This window comes from Aethalodelphis obliquidens, unplaced genomic scaffold (genome assembly GCF_003676395.1).
Source record: "Aethalodelphis obliquidens isolate GAN/ISIS:26980383/991018 unplaced genomic scaffold, ASM367639v1 scaffold4, whole genome shotgun sequence".
NCBI classification, from domain to species: domain Eukaryota; kingdom Metazoa; phylum Chordata; class Mammalia; order Artiodactyla; family Delphinidae; genus Aethalodelphis; species Aethalodelphis obliquidens.
In genome coordinates this window covers 5,624,545-5,641,337 of record NW_020837948.1, presented here as the reverse complement: position 1 = coordinate 5,641,337, position 16,793 = coordinate 5,624,545, and the positions used below count along the sequence as shown (strand labels likewise).

General features: G+C 35.3%; 1 protein-coding gene across 3 annotated transcripts in view; it reads left to right on the top strand.

The window, feature by feature from the left end:
- The window catches only part of DDX46 (DEAD-box helicase 46), a 61,003-nt gene that overhangs the window by 1,306 nt on the left and 42,904 nt on the right, over window positions 1–16,793 (top strand). For 2 of the 3 annotated variants that reach the window (XM_027097209.1, XM_027097204.1), the window contains exons 2-11: window positions 1,122–1,310; window positions 2,594–2,737; window positions 6,083–6,179; window positions 8,718–8,883; window positions 10,329–10,480; window positions 11,536–11,649; window positions 13,054–13,219; window positions 13,982–14,102; window positions 14,677–14,852; window positions 15,781–15,902. In XM_027097209.1, coding sequence (XP_026953010.1) covers window positions 1,122–1,310; window positions 2,594–2,737; window positions 6,083–6,179; window positions 8,718–8,883; window positions 10,329–10,480; window positions 11,536–11,649; window positions 13,054–13,219; window positions 13,982–14,102; window positions 14,677–14,852; window positions 15,781–15,902 — 1,447 coding nt within the window. The remainder of the gene's footprint in view (window positions 1–1,121; window positions 1,311–2,593; window positions 2,738–6,082; window positions 6,180–8,717; window positions 8,884–10,328; window positions 10,481–11,535; window positions 11,650–13,053; window positions 13,220–13,981; window positions 14,103–14,676; window positions 14,853–15,780; window positions 15,903–16,793) is intronic. The other variant, XM_027097214.1, reaches the window with a different exon arrangement.

The following is a 16,793-nucleotide window of genomic DNA, read 5'->3' as shown; positions in this document are numbered from 1 at the left end:
GTGACACTTCTGAAATTAACATAAGATTATGGCATTTCTTTGCTTTCATGTCTGTTGGTTCTTACTGCTTCCAAGATGAAGTGAGACTCTTCAGCACAGCCTTCAGGGCCCTTCCCAAGAAGGTCCTTTCTATCTCTTCGGCCTTCTCCCCCACTTCTCTGCCTTGCCTGGCTTGTGTACTAGATTTGCTGTTGCACTTGACATTTAATTAGTCATTAAAATATCCAGAGTTTGACACTTCTCAACAATTCTACACGAGACATTCTGATCCAAGTCAACGCTGTCCCTTACTTGGACGATTGCTGTAGCATTCTACCTGTTTTCCCTGCTTCTGTCCTTGCCTTTCTTTGGTTTGTTCTCCCCTCAGCAGCCAGAATAATGCTTTAAAAATAGTAGGGGGGTTATGTCACGCCTCTGCTTAAAATCTTCCAATAGTTTCTCATCTTTTCTCAAAGTAAAAGAGAAAGTCCTTATAAGACTTTAAGGCTCTCCACATTTGGCTACCATGCTGTACCTCTGACCTCATCTCATGACACTTTCTCTCACTCATTCAACTCCAACCACATCTGGTTCCTTGCTATTCCGTAAACACACCAATCAAGGTTCCTCTTCAGGGTCTTTGCACTTACTGTGCCTTTTGCCTGGAAAGTTTCTCCCTCACATATCTCCATGGTTCCTTCCTTTACTTCCTTCAAACCTCTGAATGGCACTTTATTAGTGAGGCCTTCTCTAATCACCTGGTGTAAAGGAGCAAACTTCCTACCTCCCACTGTCTCTCTTTTTCCTTTACTTTCATCGGTTTTTCTCCGTACCACCAAATACATATTGTATACTTATTTCTTTACTTGCCTGTCCTCTCTTCCTTTACCAGAATGCAAGCTGCTTGAGGCCCAAAGGCAGGAACTTGGTCTCTTTGGCTTACTGTCCTTCCTTCTTTTTCAGGACAGTATGCTGTAGCAGAAGAGTTCATTCTTTCCCCCTACTTTTAAAAAAGTTTACATATAAGAAGTCCTTTCAATGTTTAATTTATCTGCTGAGATTTTTTTTTAGAAAATAATAAAATAAATAAAATGTAATAGAAGCTGTGTTTGCTAAGCTTAATCTTTAACTTAATAATCTAGCCACTATCGGAAGCGATCAGCATCACGGGGACGCTCTGGAAGTCGATCTAGAAGTCGCTCACCCTCAGACAAAAGAAGTAAACGTGGAGATGACAGAAGGTCTAGAAGCAGGGATAGAGATAGAAGGAGAGAGAGGTCTCGTAGCAGGGATAAAAGAAGATCTCGGTCAAGAGACAGGAAGCGTCTGAGGTAAGACATTAATCTCCACAGGACTCTTGATAAATTGGACCTTCTCAGCTAAATCAGGCTTCTTCAAAAATTTTGGACTAGAATTTAGTGGCCCCTTTGCAGGCCCTCTACTTTTACCCCAGCTTGTTTGATGAGGTACAGAAGTGATTTGCCTAGAACAAGAACTTTCAAACAGTATTTTTTTTCCCCTTTCCACTGTCATTTTCAACAGTGAAGTAAAAGCTAATGTAATATGCCATCAGGGGGTTTCTAGTCTAATCCTGTCCCAAGAAAGCTGACCCCTGTCTTCAGAGCAATTGCTAGAGCTGACAGGAGAAGGAAACAGGGCAGAGCCATCTCCATACTCTGTTTGAAACTATTTTAAAGAACTTTTTTAGATTTAACCAAAGAACATCCTAATTTTTTTAAACTTGATTAAATATTCCATGGTACCGCCCAAGCAGCCATAACTTGTAGAGGTAGAAAACAGTCTCTAAATAAAAGTAATCTTCCCCACACCAAAAAAAGATTTCTCATTAAAATGGGAAAGAAGACAAAGTTATACAGGTGCTGTGAACTGATCACAGAAAGAACTTTGACTTTATCTTTTTCAGACATTGGAAGGAGAGATTGCAAAAGTGTCACCTGGTACTTAGGGAAAATATTCACTCGTAACAATGTGGATAACACTAACTCATTCAATTTTATATTATGTGGTACCAGGAACAGTTTCATACAATTCAGTCAAGTACTTGTTAAGTGAAATTGGTCGTTAAAGATTTGGTCTTTGACTTTTTGGTGTGAAAGAATCACAAGATTTTAGAGCAAGAAGGATTTTGAGATTATTTGGGGAAGTCTCCATATTTTACAGATGAGGAAACTGAGACCCAGAGAGTTGATCTGCCCTATGTATGTCACTAATTAATAGTACCAGGGTAGAAATTCTTGTCTCCTAATTTTCATATCTGTGATCTTTCCACAGCCCCATTCTGCCCATCCTTATACTTAGGTTTCAGCTGTCTTTGAAATTTAGATTTTCTGCTATAGGTCATAAATTTCAAATAGCTCTTGTTACATATTTCCTGTTTTTCAACAAACATCGCTTTGAAATTAGTATCATTTATTTCATTGACCACTTGTAAGGACTGGCTTTACTTGTTCCCTGTTTAGCTGATGTGATAGTTAATTGAAATCTGTCTTTAATAATGGTAATAATTAAGAAGCTTCTTTCAGCATGAGGCAGAACCATGGTCTGAAGTAGACGTTCCACTTGGTCATAGAATAAATGAAGTGTCCCCTTTCAGGCGTTCCAGAAGTAGAGAGAGAGATCGAAGTCGAGAGCGAAGAAGATCTCGAAGTCGAGACAGGAGACGTTCGAGGAGTAGAAGCCGGGGCCGGAGATCCCGATCCTCCAGTCCTGGCAATAAAAGCAAGAAAGCTGAGAATAGGTAGGTTGGGAACTGTCTCTCTTCCCTACAGTTTTTTAAAAAAATCTTTATAAATACTGAATTTGGCTGCTGCTGTGAGCTGTTAGCTGAATTATTTCAATAGGTTATAAAGCTTGTAATGCTTTTAGAAAATGCTAGATTCTATTAGTTTTAACACTCATAATGCATTGTTCTTTTATTTAATATCTGCTATTAATGGTCAGAAATGCATTTTATATACATCTTTGTGGGAACTATGTTTTTTCCTTTGAAATTATTTTCTTGGCATTTCCAATGTTGATTGACAAATAACTTTTTTACTCATGGTGTGTATTGCTGATTTGCTATTCATAATGGGTGAACTTTGCTTTTGTAAGTTAAACGTACCTGTTTCCTTAAGATGTCAGTACCATTCAATTTTGAGATATTATTTATGTCTATTAGACATAATACATTTACTCTTTTTGTTTCTCTTGTTAGTGGTTTGTTCTTTGCCATTATTGTTTCTAAAGTGGTGTCACGGGATGTATGGATTTGTTCTGTTTGCTCTGTTTTCTCCATATTAGTTAATGAGGATTTTTTCCATGTCATTTATTTTACTTTATAAATTTTACTTTTATTTTGTCAAGGTCAGTGTAATAATGCCCATTGGGATTATTTTAAATTTTAAAATATAAATTCAGAGAAATGAGTGAAATATAAACATGCAGCTTATTAAATAATTATAAAGCAAGATCCATGTAACTGCCACCGAAGTCAAGAAATAGAACATTTTCTGTACCCCCGGAAGCCCTCCATGTCCCTTCCCTAACCCAGCTCCCTCCTTCCCTATATAAAAACACTCCTGGGGACTTCCCTGATGGCACAGTGGTTGAGAGTCCGCCTGCCAATGCAGGGGACATGGGTTCGTGCCCTGGTCCGGGAAGATCCCACATGCCGCGGAGTGGCTGGGCCCGTGAGCCATGGCCGCTGAGCCTGCGCATCCAGAGCCTGTGCTCCGCAACGGGAGAGGCCACAGCAGTGAGAGGCCCGCGTACACACACAAAAAAAACCACTCCTGACTTTTGTGCTAGTAATTTGTGTCCTAATTGTTTCCTTATAGTTTTACCACCTGTGTGTATAACTGGAAAAAGAATAGTCTAGATTTATATGTTTTTTAACTTTACATGAATGAGTCTTGTCTTCTTTTGCGCTTTTGCTCAACATCGAGTTATCTGTGTTGCTCATAACAGTAGTTTATTCTTATTGCTGAACACTATTCTGTGGTATAAATATACCACTATTTATTTATCCATTCTACTGAGATGGATGTTTGGGTTGTTTTAACTTTGGGGCTATTATGAACATTTTTGTATATATATCCTAGTATACATGTGTATGAGTTTCCCTTAGGTATATATATATAGGAGTGAAGTTACATGGTCATAGAATAAACATAGCTTCATTTTAACTAAGTAATCCGAGATGCTTTCCAAGGAGTTTGTACTAATTATACTTCCAGCAGTATATGAGAATTGTATCCCTCCATACCCTTGCCAGTATTAGGTATTGTCAGTCCTTTTGATTTTTGTTTATTTGTTAGACATGTAATAGCAATATCATTATGGTTTTAATTTGCATTTCCTTGATTACTAATGAAGTTGAACACTTTTTCATATGTTTCTTGGTCATTCAGATTTCCTTTTTTCTAAAGTACATGTTTAAATGTTTTGCTTATTTTCCTATTGGGTTGTTTCTGTCGTTAAAACTTGATTTATAGGGGGGTTTTGTTTTTAAATATTCTGGATAGTTGTTTTTTGTCATTTATGTGAGGGGCAGATATATTACTCTGGTTTGTCTTTTTACTCTGTAATGATACTTTTGAGGAACAAAGACTTAAGAAAGAAGAAACATTCATAAAATGAAGAAAATTAATAAGATGATTGAGGAAAACCTGACAAGGGCAGTGTGAAAAAAGATTATAGGCTATACTCAGTCTAAACATAAAGGATTAGTATGCTGCTTTTAACAATATATAAAAAAGATAATACAATCATAAACTAGTTGGATTTATTCCAGGAATGGAAGGTTGGTTTAACATTGGAAAATCAATCAGTATGATCCTCTACATTAATAAGATTCAAGGAGAAAAGTCTTGGTTATCTAAGTAGATTCAGGAAAAGCATCTTATTAACTTCAACATACATTGATGTTTAAAAGTTCTTAGCAGACATGAATAGAAAAGTATTTGATAAGCTGATTATAAAATTAGGAATGCAAAGGGCATAAACACTTTTGAAGAACAAGTTATGAGGGCTTGCACTACCAGGTATCAAGAGTTGTCATAAAGTTATAGAAATTAAGAGTGTTGCTTTATTGTAAGGATAGACAAGTAGATCACTGGAACCATATAAAGAACTCAGAATCAGATCCACGCATATAAGGTCATTTGATAAATGACAGTGGTGACATTGTAAATAGTAGGAAAAAGATTTTCCAATAAATGGTGTTAGGGACATTTGCTCTCCTTAATAAAATAGGACCGGCTACCTCATTCTGTGCGCAAAAAGCATTTCCAAACAGATTAAAAACCAAATTAGATGGCAAAGCTATAAACTTTTTAGGAGTTTGTACTAGAGAATATCTTCTTTACCTCTAGAGTATCTTCATCAAAGTTGGAAAAATTTCTAAGATGCTTTAAAAAGCACCAATCATAAAGGAGGGAAAAAGGTCAACTAATTTGATTACATTACAATTAAGGGATTTTATTCATTATTAGATGCCCTAAGTAGGGTCAAAATGCAAGCCTATTGGGATTTTTTTTTTTTTTTGCGGTATGCAGGCCTCTCACTGCTGTGGCCTCTCCTGTTGCGGAGCACAGGCTCCGCACACGCAGGCTCAGCGGCCATGGCTCACGGGCCCAGCTGCTGCGCGGCATGTGGGATCTTCCTGGATCGGGGCACGAACCCGTGTCCGCTGCGTCAGCAGGCGGACTCTCAACCACTGCGCCACCAGGGAAGCCCCGCCTGTTGGGATTTTAAATATTATTACATATATCAGTTGTCTTGTAGACTATTAATGTCTTCGTGTATTTCTCCATTTGTTAAATTTTAATTTTGTTATTTAAATTTTGTAATTATTTTTATATGCTGTGTCCAGTTTTCCTTTGGTCAATTTCCAGATATCTAATAATATTTGCAGTTAGTTTCATGGGAATAATTCTTCATTTTATTTCCAAAGTGTTTATTAATGGTATATAAAAATTCAGTTGACTCTTGGAAGTTTATTTCTTACATAAAAAGTAAAATACAAGTCTAAGTATTCTAAAATTAATGTTTCCAAAAACAAATAGATGATGTCCCTCTCTGTCTCTCTCTTTTTTGGTAGGTCTAGGTCCAAAGAGAAAACAGATAGTGGGGAAAGTTCTAAAGAGAAGAAAAAAGACAAAGATGACAAAGAGGATGAAAAAGAAAAGGATGCCGGTGTATGTTTACTAACATAAGTAATCGTATAATATCAAATTTGTTCCTGTAGTGACAAATTCTTGTTTTTTAATGCTGTGTGTTTTATTTTTAAGTAGATGATAATAGATTTGTAAAATAAACAGGTAAAATAATAGTTGTCCCATGAGAAAATTTTTCAGAAAAAAGTTGCATATCTATACAAATTATCTAATTTTATGTGCAAAATGTGATCATACTATATGCACTATTCTGTGCCTTGCTTTTTGTCACTTTTAAATTATGAATTATTTTTTCAATATGTAAGGTCTTAAGAGTAATAAATAGCAGTATACGAACTATCTAACTTAAGAAGTAGAATGCCTTTCTGTTTTCATTTGTTAAATATTGGATATCTTTCTGTAGCTGCATACAGAGGTAGAGCTTGTTGTTTGTAATGCTTGCATAGTGTTTTGTTGAAAAAAAGTAGATGGATATTTAGGCTGTCTCCAGTCTGTAGTTACAAACAATGATATATTAATCCTTGTACACATGTGTTTTGTGAATATAGTATAGGGTAAATTGGTATCAGTAAAATAAATGACTTTGTCAGTGGGTATATATATATATAGCTTTCCCTTAGTATCCTAGGGGCATTGGTTATAGGACCCTTGCAGATACCAAAATCTTCAGATGTTCAAGTCCCTTATATAAAATGATGTAGTATAACTTACACATATCCTCCCCGCATACATTGTCATCTCTAGATTACTTACGATACCTAATATGGCGTAAATGCTGTGTGAATAGTTGTAAACATAATGTAAATGCTATGTGAACAGTTGCCAGCATGGGGCAAATTCAAGTTTTGATATTTGGAACTTTCTGGAATTTTTTTTCCTGAATACTTTTGATCCACAGTTTGTTGAATTCTGAGGATGTGGACTCACAGACACAGAGGGCTGGCTGTATACATTTAACATTTTGATGAATAGTATCAAATTACTCTCCAAAAAAGTTGTATAAGTTTTACGATTTTAGACATATGAAAATGTCTGTTTCTTCACATTCTTGCTAACATGGATATTTCAAAATTTAATTTTTGCCAGTGTAGTTGGTTTCTTGTTATTTTGAGTTGCATATCTTTAAATATGAGTAAATATTTTTAAGTGCTATGAACATAATGTAAACTAATAATTAAATAAGGTATTTTAAGTTTATTTACTATTTGCACTTTTCTTAGAATGCCTAGTCATATCTTTTGCCCATTTTAGAATATATTATAGCTTCACTTTTTTTTCTTTTTCTTTTTTTTTTTTTTTTTTGTGGTACGCGGGCCTCTCACTGTTGTGGCCTCTCCCATGGAGGAGCACAGGCTCCAGATGCACAGGCTCAGCGGCCATGGCTCACAGGCCCAGCCACTCCATGGCATGTGGGATCTTCCCAGACCGGGGCACGAACCCATGTCCCCCGCATTGGCAGGCGGACTCTCAACCACTGCGCCACCAGGGAAGCCCTCTTTTTTTTTTTTGAGTTCTATTTGTTTAGTGTTTTTTTTTTAAGGGACCTGCTTTCTGAGCAGTGTATCTAAGAAAAGGTATAACACAAGAAGTCTGGGAGTCTGGTTTCTGATCTAGTTTCTACTAGTCTTGAATGAGTGGGTGATCTTGAGAAAAACACATAAGCTTTCTGGGGCTCATCTTCAGAGAGGATGGAATTATAAAGGATATAAATTCAGGATCAAAGCTTTTTGTTTGTTTAAGAAATAAACTTACTATGTTAATACAAACATAATATAACTATATTATAAAATACTTGGAAAGTCAGAAATAATTCTCTGTAATCCTAGGTGCCCAAAATGCCATCATCATTATCATTTATTAATATTTTCTTTGACTTTTATACATGTGTATTTCCATAACTACCTGTAAGGTAGCGTGTCTAAAATTTTGATTTCTATAATGCTTAATCTTTAAGTCCCTGATTATGACTGTGCAAATGATTTGCTCTCTCCTTTTAAGAGTATTATTAATAATCTTGATACAGGGTTTAGAATGGCTGTTCCTAGGAAACCTAGACCTAAAGGCTAAAAGATCAAAACTTCTTAATCATGTTGATAAATAGCTTTCATTTACTCAGTAATTTGTAATAGAAAATTGATTTTCATGGAGGCAGTCTTGGAGGAGTTTGGAGGATTTAAAGTTGAGAATAACTAATAACTAGGGAACTTTGCTTGCTAGTTCATTTAGTTTCCACTTAGAGGGAGAAATTGAATTCATGTGTGCATATTGCTTGTAACTAAAATGAGATTAATTTATGGTGTTTGAAGTGTGTCTGCTTTCTTAGTTGAAGATGCTTTTTATTGTGATTTCATTTTGCTAGTTTATTCCTGAATATATTTAAAAGATGTATGATCTAAATCTGGTCTAAATTTAGGAGTTTTGTGTACATTTATTTTCAGGAGTTTTGTGTACATCTATTTTTCCTTTTTTTATACTTTGGAGAAGTTATCTGGAATGTCACTTGGAGTAAAATTGTTGATCCTTATTTCCCTCTCTCTATTTCTCTTTTTTTCCCCTAAGAACTTTGACCAGAATAAGCTAGAAGAAGAAATGAGAAAGCGAAAAGAAAGGGTAGAGAAATGGCGGGAAGAACAACGTAAAAAGGCCATGGAAAACATAGGGGAACTGAAAAAGGAAATTGAAGAGATGAAACAAGGGAAAAAGTGGAGTTTAGAAGATGATGATGGTATATTGATTTGTTAGACTAATAGACTATATAACAATTCATGTAGAATATTCTAGAATTATGAGTAATAGGCCATTTTTATTGTGGAAAAACATAATGTTTACTATTTTAACCATTTTTAAGTGTACAATTCAGTGACAATTAAGCACATTTGTGCACCCTTCACCACTGTCCATTTCCAGAACTAAACAAAAACTCTGTATCTCATTCAACAATAATTCTCCATCCTGTCCCCCTCCCCCCCATTTCTGGTAACTTCAAATCCACTTTCTGATTCTGTGAATTGCCTATTTTAGGTACCGCATATAAGTGGAATCATACAATATTTGTCTTTTTGTGTCTGGCTTATTTCACTTAGCAAAGTGTCTTCAAGTTTCATCCATGTTGTAGCATGTCTCAGAATTTCCTTCTTTTTTAAGGCTGGATAGTATTACATGGTACATATATACTGCATTTTGTTTACCTATTCATCTGTTGCTGCATATATAAGTTTCCGTCTTTTGGGTATTGCGAATAATGCTTCTGTGAGAATTGGTGTGCAAGTATCTGATTGAGTCCCAACTTTCAGTTCTTTTGGGTATATACCTAGAAGTAGAATCACTAGTTTCATTTTGAGATTTTTAAACGCCCCTTTAATGTTTACATTAAATTTTAAAATTGTATAGTAGTGTTTGGTAAGGATCACTGATTTTACCTTAGAGTGGAGAGTTAGGTGCTTATGGGCATAGTCAGTAGATAGCTCTTTAATTTTTTACTTCCAATGTTAGTAATGAGGGTAAGTTAAGGGCATGTTTTCAAGTCCCTCTGATTTTTTCATAAATTATAAGAGAAACATTTCCCCTCCACATCTGATATTGATGTTTAAGATTTTAGTAAAGTGGAAGAGTGTGAGATATTATAGGAAAAGGGAATTTTGCTCCATTTTCTGTGAAAATTCCTGTGAATTTTTCATTTTCTGTGAAAGTTGAACTAAATAGATGAATGGATTATACCTTTAAGTGGTGATGATATCTTAGTTATGTAAAAAACATTAGATTGTCTTTAATTAAGAATGTGCTATTATTTTTTCTTTGTGTCATTTAAAGAAAGATAATTGCAAGAAATAAACATACCATTTTAGCAGACAGAGTTTTTAGTTCTGCTTCTGCTAGTGTAGTTGTAAAACAATACTGGAGATCCATTTTTTAGACATATTAGTCTTTCTTCCTCTTTTCAGTTTAATAATTTATAATTTATTTCTTTTATTAGTATTATTCAAAACTAATACCTGCTGGATTTAAAACCTTGCCAGTGTGAGTATTTGAACTGCGTTGTGCCTGTGTTAATTGGTAAGGAAGGTGTTTGGGTAGTAAGAGAAAAGGCTTTAATTGGGGGGGGTGTGGTCTCATTGTGAAGAATTTCCTTTTGAAACACAAATTCAAAGAAAGTGTATTCTGATATTTTAGATGATGAAGATGATCCTGCAGAGGCTGAAAAGGAAGGAAATGAAATAGAGGGTGAGGAGTTAGATCCATTAGATGCTTACATGGAAGAAGTGAAAGAGGAAGTAAAAAAGTTTAATATGAGAAGTGTGAAAGGTGGTGGGGGAAATGAAAAGGTATGGAATTTTCTCCTATTTTTAAAGATTTACATTCCTAATTGGGTAACTTGAATTCATTGGTGCATTGACCTACTGCTGACGTGCATGGCTTTATAAAGTTAATGATTTTGTTTCCTTCCCCATCTCAGAAGTGTCAATGCTTTTCTCAATAGCAGAGATACTCGTGAATTTTAACTGCAAATGTGCTTTTAGAAGTCACTGTTAACTGCCATCATCTTTGTTTAGTATTTTTTCTTACTTGTTGCCTTCTCAGTAGGTCCTCTTCAGTAGGTCCTCTTCAGTAAGCCCTGAATAGGTCCTTCTCCAGCACTCCCATCTTTTATGCTCCTGATCCTCTTTACTCTAGTTTTTCTTTTTCTTAATAGCATTTATTACCTTTTGAAAAAGTATATAAATTAATTTTTTGTTGTGTTTATTCCTTCTTCTAAAACTGTCCCAAGAGCAGTGATCTTTACCGTACCTGTCTTGTTTATTGATTTATCCTAAGGTCCCAGAATAGTATTTGGCTTGTTGAATGAGTGAAAAGTACCATTTAGTAGTATTTTTAAAATAAATTATATTACATAATATTATATAAAATTATATATTATATACTGCATTACCTATATTATTAATGTGTTACAAAATATAATGCAATTGTATTACATTTAAAAAAAATTAAATATTTATTTGGTTGCATCGGGTCTTAGTTGCGGCATGCAGGATCTTCGTTGTGGCGTGTGGGCTTCTTTAGTTGCGGCGTTGTGGGCTTCTCTAGTTGTGGCGTGCGGGCTCAGTAGTTGCGGCATGTGGGATCTTAGTTCCCCGACCAGGGATCAAACCCACATCCCCTGCATTGGAAGGCAGATTCTTAACCACTGGATCACCAGGGAAGTACCTACATTTTTAAATCCAAGCAAGTCAGTAAGGAGAAAGCAGACCACTTTTTGTTTTTTCATTAGGTTGTCACTAACAACTAAGTTAATTCAAATTATAAATTGTGACAGTTATCATTGTGTTTCATTTGGTGTATAATTTGTGTTTCAACTTTACGTTTTATATTCTTTTTTTAGAAGTCTGGGCCAACAGTCACAAAAGTTGTCACTGTTGTCACAACCAAAAAAGCAGTCGTAGATTCTGATAAGAAGAAAGGTGAGCTAATGGAGAATGACCAGGATGCCATGGAGGTAATTATTCATTAATTTTTATTTATTTATTTATTTATGGCTGCGTTGGGTCTTCGTTGCTGTGTGCGGGCCTTCTCTGGTTGTGGTGAGTGGGGGCTACTCCCTGCTGCGGTGCATGGGCCTCTCATTACAGTGGCTTCTCTTGCTGCAGAGCATGGGCTCTAGGCGCCCAGGCCTCAGGAGTTGTGGCACGCAGGCTCTAGAGCACAGGCTCAGTAGTTGTGGCACATGGGCTTAGTTGCTCCGCAGCATGTGTGATCCTCCCGGACCAGAGCTCGAACCCGTGTCCCCTGCATTGGCAGATGGGCTCTCAACCACTGCGCCACCAGGGAAGCCCCCTTCATTCATTTTTGACTTTGTTTGCGATACTGTCCTAGAAGTATTTATAAGAAAGCATTGATGGAAGTGTGCTTTTCAGTTACTCTTAGGAGAAATTCTTGCTATTCTCAACAGTATTGTAGCCGCATATTCAAATTGGTAGAACATTCTAACATCTTTGACCTCTTGCTGTATGCCCACTTTTTTTTTTTTAATTGAAGTATAGTTGATTTATAATACAATGTTAGTTTCAGGTATACAGCAAAGTGATTCAGATATATATATCTGTCTATAGGTATATATACATATATATACACATACACACAAACATATACATATATACACACGTGTGTGTGTATATATATATATATATATATATTTTTTTTTTTAGATTCTTTTCCATTTTCGGTTGTTACATGATATTGCATATAGTTCCCTGTGCTATACAGTGAATCCTTGTTGTTTATTTTATGTATAGCAGTTTGTGTCTGTTAATCCCATACTCCTAATTTATCCCTCCCCTTCCCCTTTCCCCTTTGATAGCCCTAAGTTTGTTTTCTGCGTCTGTTTCTGTTTTGCAAATAAATTCATTTGTATTATTTTTTAGATTCCACGTATAAGTGATCTCATATAATATTTGTCTTTCTCTGTCTGACTAAATTCACATAGTATGATATTCTCTAGGTTCATCCGTGTTGCTGCACAAGTGTATGCCCACTTTTTGATTCCCGCTTGTCCCTCATCAGCTCATCCCAGGCATAGGATAGGGAGAGAAGAAATGAAGTGACAGAATAAATTAAACTTTTTTTTCCTATTAGCACTCATTGTAAAGATTTATATAGAGAAAACTATAGGAAAACTTTATTAAAGCTGTGTTAAAATTATTTTTTTATTTTAGCTTTATATTGTTATTACAGCTTTCTATAAGGGCAAAGAAAAAATAAACTAAGTTGGAAAATTCAGAAAATAAAGTAAAAGCCAAAGAATATTTTCTAGGAGAGGAGGATCTTTAAAACTAGGAATATTTCTTCCCATAGGAGAAAGTAGTAATGGATTTAGCTCTTAATTTTTCTTTTTTAATTATAGTATTCGTCAGAGGAGGAAGAAGTTGATCTTCAGACTGCCCTTACAGGTTATCAGACAAAGCAGAGAAAGCTTCTAGAACCAGTGGATCATGGAAAAATTGAATATGAACAATTCAGAAAAAACTTTTATGTTGAAGTTCCAGAACTGGCAAAAATGTCTCAAGAGGGTAGAATTTTTTTATTCATTTATTGGTTATTGTGGGAACAGAGGGAGTACACTTCACCTTGCCTGGGAGGAATGTTGATAGGCCTGTGAGTTGATGCATGAGTAGGAGGAATTTGCCTGGCTTACCTGGAGAAATGAGAGGGAACTAGAAGGCGAGAAGTCATTCTAGAGGGAAGGACAACATCCGCAAAGATTTGGAGCAGTGAGGAATTAGTGTGTTTTTGGAAACATTAAAAAAAAATGAGGAAAAATTAGTTTGGCTCATGTAGTTGAGATTTTTAGCATCGAAAATACTCTTCATGTGAAGTTAGCAAATAAAATATTGTTAACCTTTTCTGATATTTGAGAGTTAGGAACCAATGTGAATCTGTGTGATATTGATAGAATAAGGATAATCTGGGCAACCCTTGCTTAAAGAACAAGTGGTTGTATTACTTGTCAATCATTGTTCTTTTATTGCTGGTACAATTTAAGTCAAAATAAAAGCCAAATTGTAGAAATTGGAGTGTTTCTTTTGTTCCTAATTGGTTGCAACAGTAATCGCTTTAGTTGTCTCTCTGAGCTGTTCAGTGCTTTGTCACGTAGCTTTTCTATGGAATTATCTTCAGGAGCACTAGAAAAGAATTGAAAGGAGCACTAGAAAAGCACTAGAAAAGCACTAGAAAAGAATTGAAAATTTTTAATCTTACCATGCCTCACTGAAAAGTAGAAGGCACTATTAGAACAATATTTAAGAGTTTTTAATCTGGATTTTGTTTTGTAGAAGTGAATGTATTTCGGTTGGAAATGGAGGGCATTATTGTCAAGGGAAAAGGTTGCCCCAAACCAATTAAATCTTGGGTTCAGTGTGGGATTTCTATGAAGATCTTAAATTCTCTCAAAAAGTAAGTGTTCAGTAGTTGTCCACATTTTTCAATATCTTGCTACTAAAAATAGCCGTTTACGCAAATAATTTCTCTGTTTACATTTTTACTCTAATGGGAAAACTTGATTATTTTTTCTTAAACAGCTTTATTGAGATATAATTTACATACCATAAAATTTACCCTTTAAGTGTACAATTGGATGATTTTTAGTATATTTATGGAGTTGTGCAGTCATTACTGTAATCTAATTTTAGAATATTTTCATTATCCCCGAAAGAGGCCTGGATCCATTAGTAGTCAGTTTTCTCCTTTCTCCTCCACATTAGGCAACCTCTTATCTACTATTTTTATAGATTTTTCTATTCTGGACATTTCATATAAATAAGATCATACTAATATAGTCTTTTGTGACTGGCTTCTTTCAATTAGCATAGTATTTTCAAATATTTCTACATCATGCATGATGTAGAATGTCTCAGTACTTCATTCCTTTTCATTGTATGGATATACATTTTGGAAAACTTTTATTTACAGTTTGAGGGACCCAGAGATCACAGTTCTTACCTTGTCTTCCTTTGGTTTGCTTTTTAAGGCATGGTTATGAAAAGCCTACGCCAATCCAAACCCAGGCGATTCCTGCTATAATGTCTGGACGAGATTTGATTGGTATTGCCAAGACAGGAAGTGGAAAGACCATTGCCTTTCTGTTGCCTATGTTTAGACACATCATGGATCAGAGGTCATTAGAAGAAGGAGAGGGGCCAATAGGTACAATTCCTTTCATTAAACTATTTTTTCAGTTAACAACTTCGTTGTCCGTTAATCAGAAAGACCTGATGCTTTGTAATGTTAATTATAACAATAAAGATGTCTTTATGTACATTTCCTTTATAAATTTGGCACTTTGGGGCTGATTTCCCCTTACCAGCAGGTGGAGTGAGAATCTTCAGAGCTCTGGAGTGACATCTCAGAAGTACAAAAACAGCCTCTCCTGGCACAGCTCAGTTTTTAAACTCTGACTCGGCAGGTAGACTCCTCGTGCATCTATCTGTTTATTTATGTTGAGGTTTGTTCTTAGCCCGTATCAGTGGATCTATCAACTCAACATAGAAGATTGTAGGGAAGTGTATTTTTCTCTTCTTTCTTTTTTCGGCCTTAAAAGGCTGTAGTGCCAACATTTCATTCAGGATTAGGTCTTTAGATTCAGTTTTCTTGATTCATTTGGCAGAGATCTGTTCTCCAAATTTGAGTAGGGTTTTGGAAAGTTGTTCAACTCCTCTCTTGGCAACAGAGGGCACAGTATATTTCTTCTCTGTCTGTGCCCCTCAGACCAAGGTTGTTTCCGGAAGCCACGGCATGGCTCTTCAGCACAGTGAGTCACTTGATTATCTTTGCTCTGTGATTTGCAGTTGAGAATGATTTGCATTCTTTTCAACCAAGTATTTTCCTGATGGTTGAGTAAAGTATTTAACTCTCATTTATCTTCCTATAGCATGTTCTTAAAACCTTCTTAAAATTATCCTTCACCACAATCTCTGCTATTACAAAACTTTCGAAATAGGATTTTCAAAGGTGCATAAAACAAAACAAAATTTAGACTAAGATCTGAACTTGATTGCAGAGGTTAAATTTAACACTATAAAGCTTAGCCTCTCAAGAATTTTGGTGGTTAGGCTTTTGACATTTATCTTTTCAGCTGTCATCATGACTCCAACTCGAGAACTGGCTTTACAAATTACTAAAGAATGTAAGAAGTTTTCGAAGACCTTGGGCCTTAGAGTGGTCTGTGTTTATGGAGGAACAGGAATCAGTGAGCAGGTAGTTATAAAAGGAACATTCAGTTTTTCCAGTCTTTTTAAAAATTGAATGACTTAATAATGTAAAAGTGATTTTTTGCTTTAGTGTTTTCTGTATTGATTGCTTCTAAAATCTTTAAAATGAGGTGTGAAAATAATAGTAAGAATGAATTATGTTAAAGTTATATTTTAGAATTTTTGAGTCATTTTCATATCTTAGCTTTCCCGTGCTTGTCTTTCCCCGCTCAAGGAAGCAGATTATTTTTTCCATTTTACAGATGTTCAGAAAGGTTAAGTTGACCAAAGTCTTTAGCTTAGTAAGACTTTGTCCTAGAATCTAGGTCTTATGATTCCTGGACGAACATTTATTTTCTCTAATCTAAATGACATCTTTAAAAGGTGGTTTTGAGTGGGATGTATTAATATCAGAGTTTCATCTGCATTCTTAAATGATTTTAGTGAGAATTATTTAAACATACCTTCATTCACTCTCTTTAGATTGGCATTTCTCCATGTGTCTTCTAAAGAATGCTAGTCATCAGATATTTTGCTTTAACTAGAAGAAGGAAAAATACTGGGTTCTGTGGTCAAATAAGTTTTGGAAATGTTGGACTATGCAAAGTTAAAATTTTCTTTTCTGCAAGACTTCTTAGTTGTTAATAAGCTAATGTATATTGTGATGCTAGAAAAAAATGGGATAAATTAAGTGGCGTTTTCTGAACATATTTAACCCCCAAACCACCAGGACTTCTCAGATTTTAGACACATCTTGGGAATATTTGCTTTTGTTATCCCAATGCTATTTTAAACGCTTGAACTTAGTTTTCTAAGTTTATCTGTGTCAGTTTTTTTGGCCATAGTCTGTAGTAAATACAGTTACAAAATAAGGTGGTACATGCATGCATATTTATAT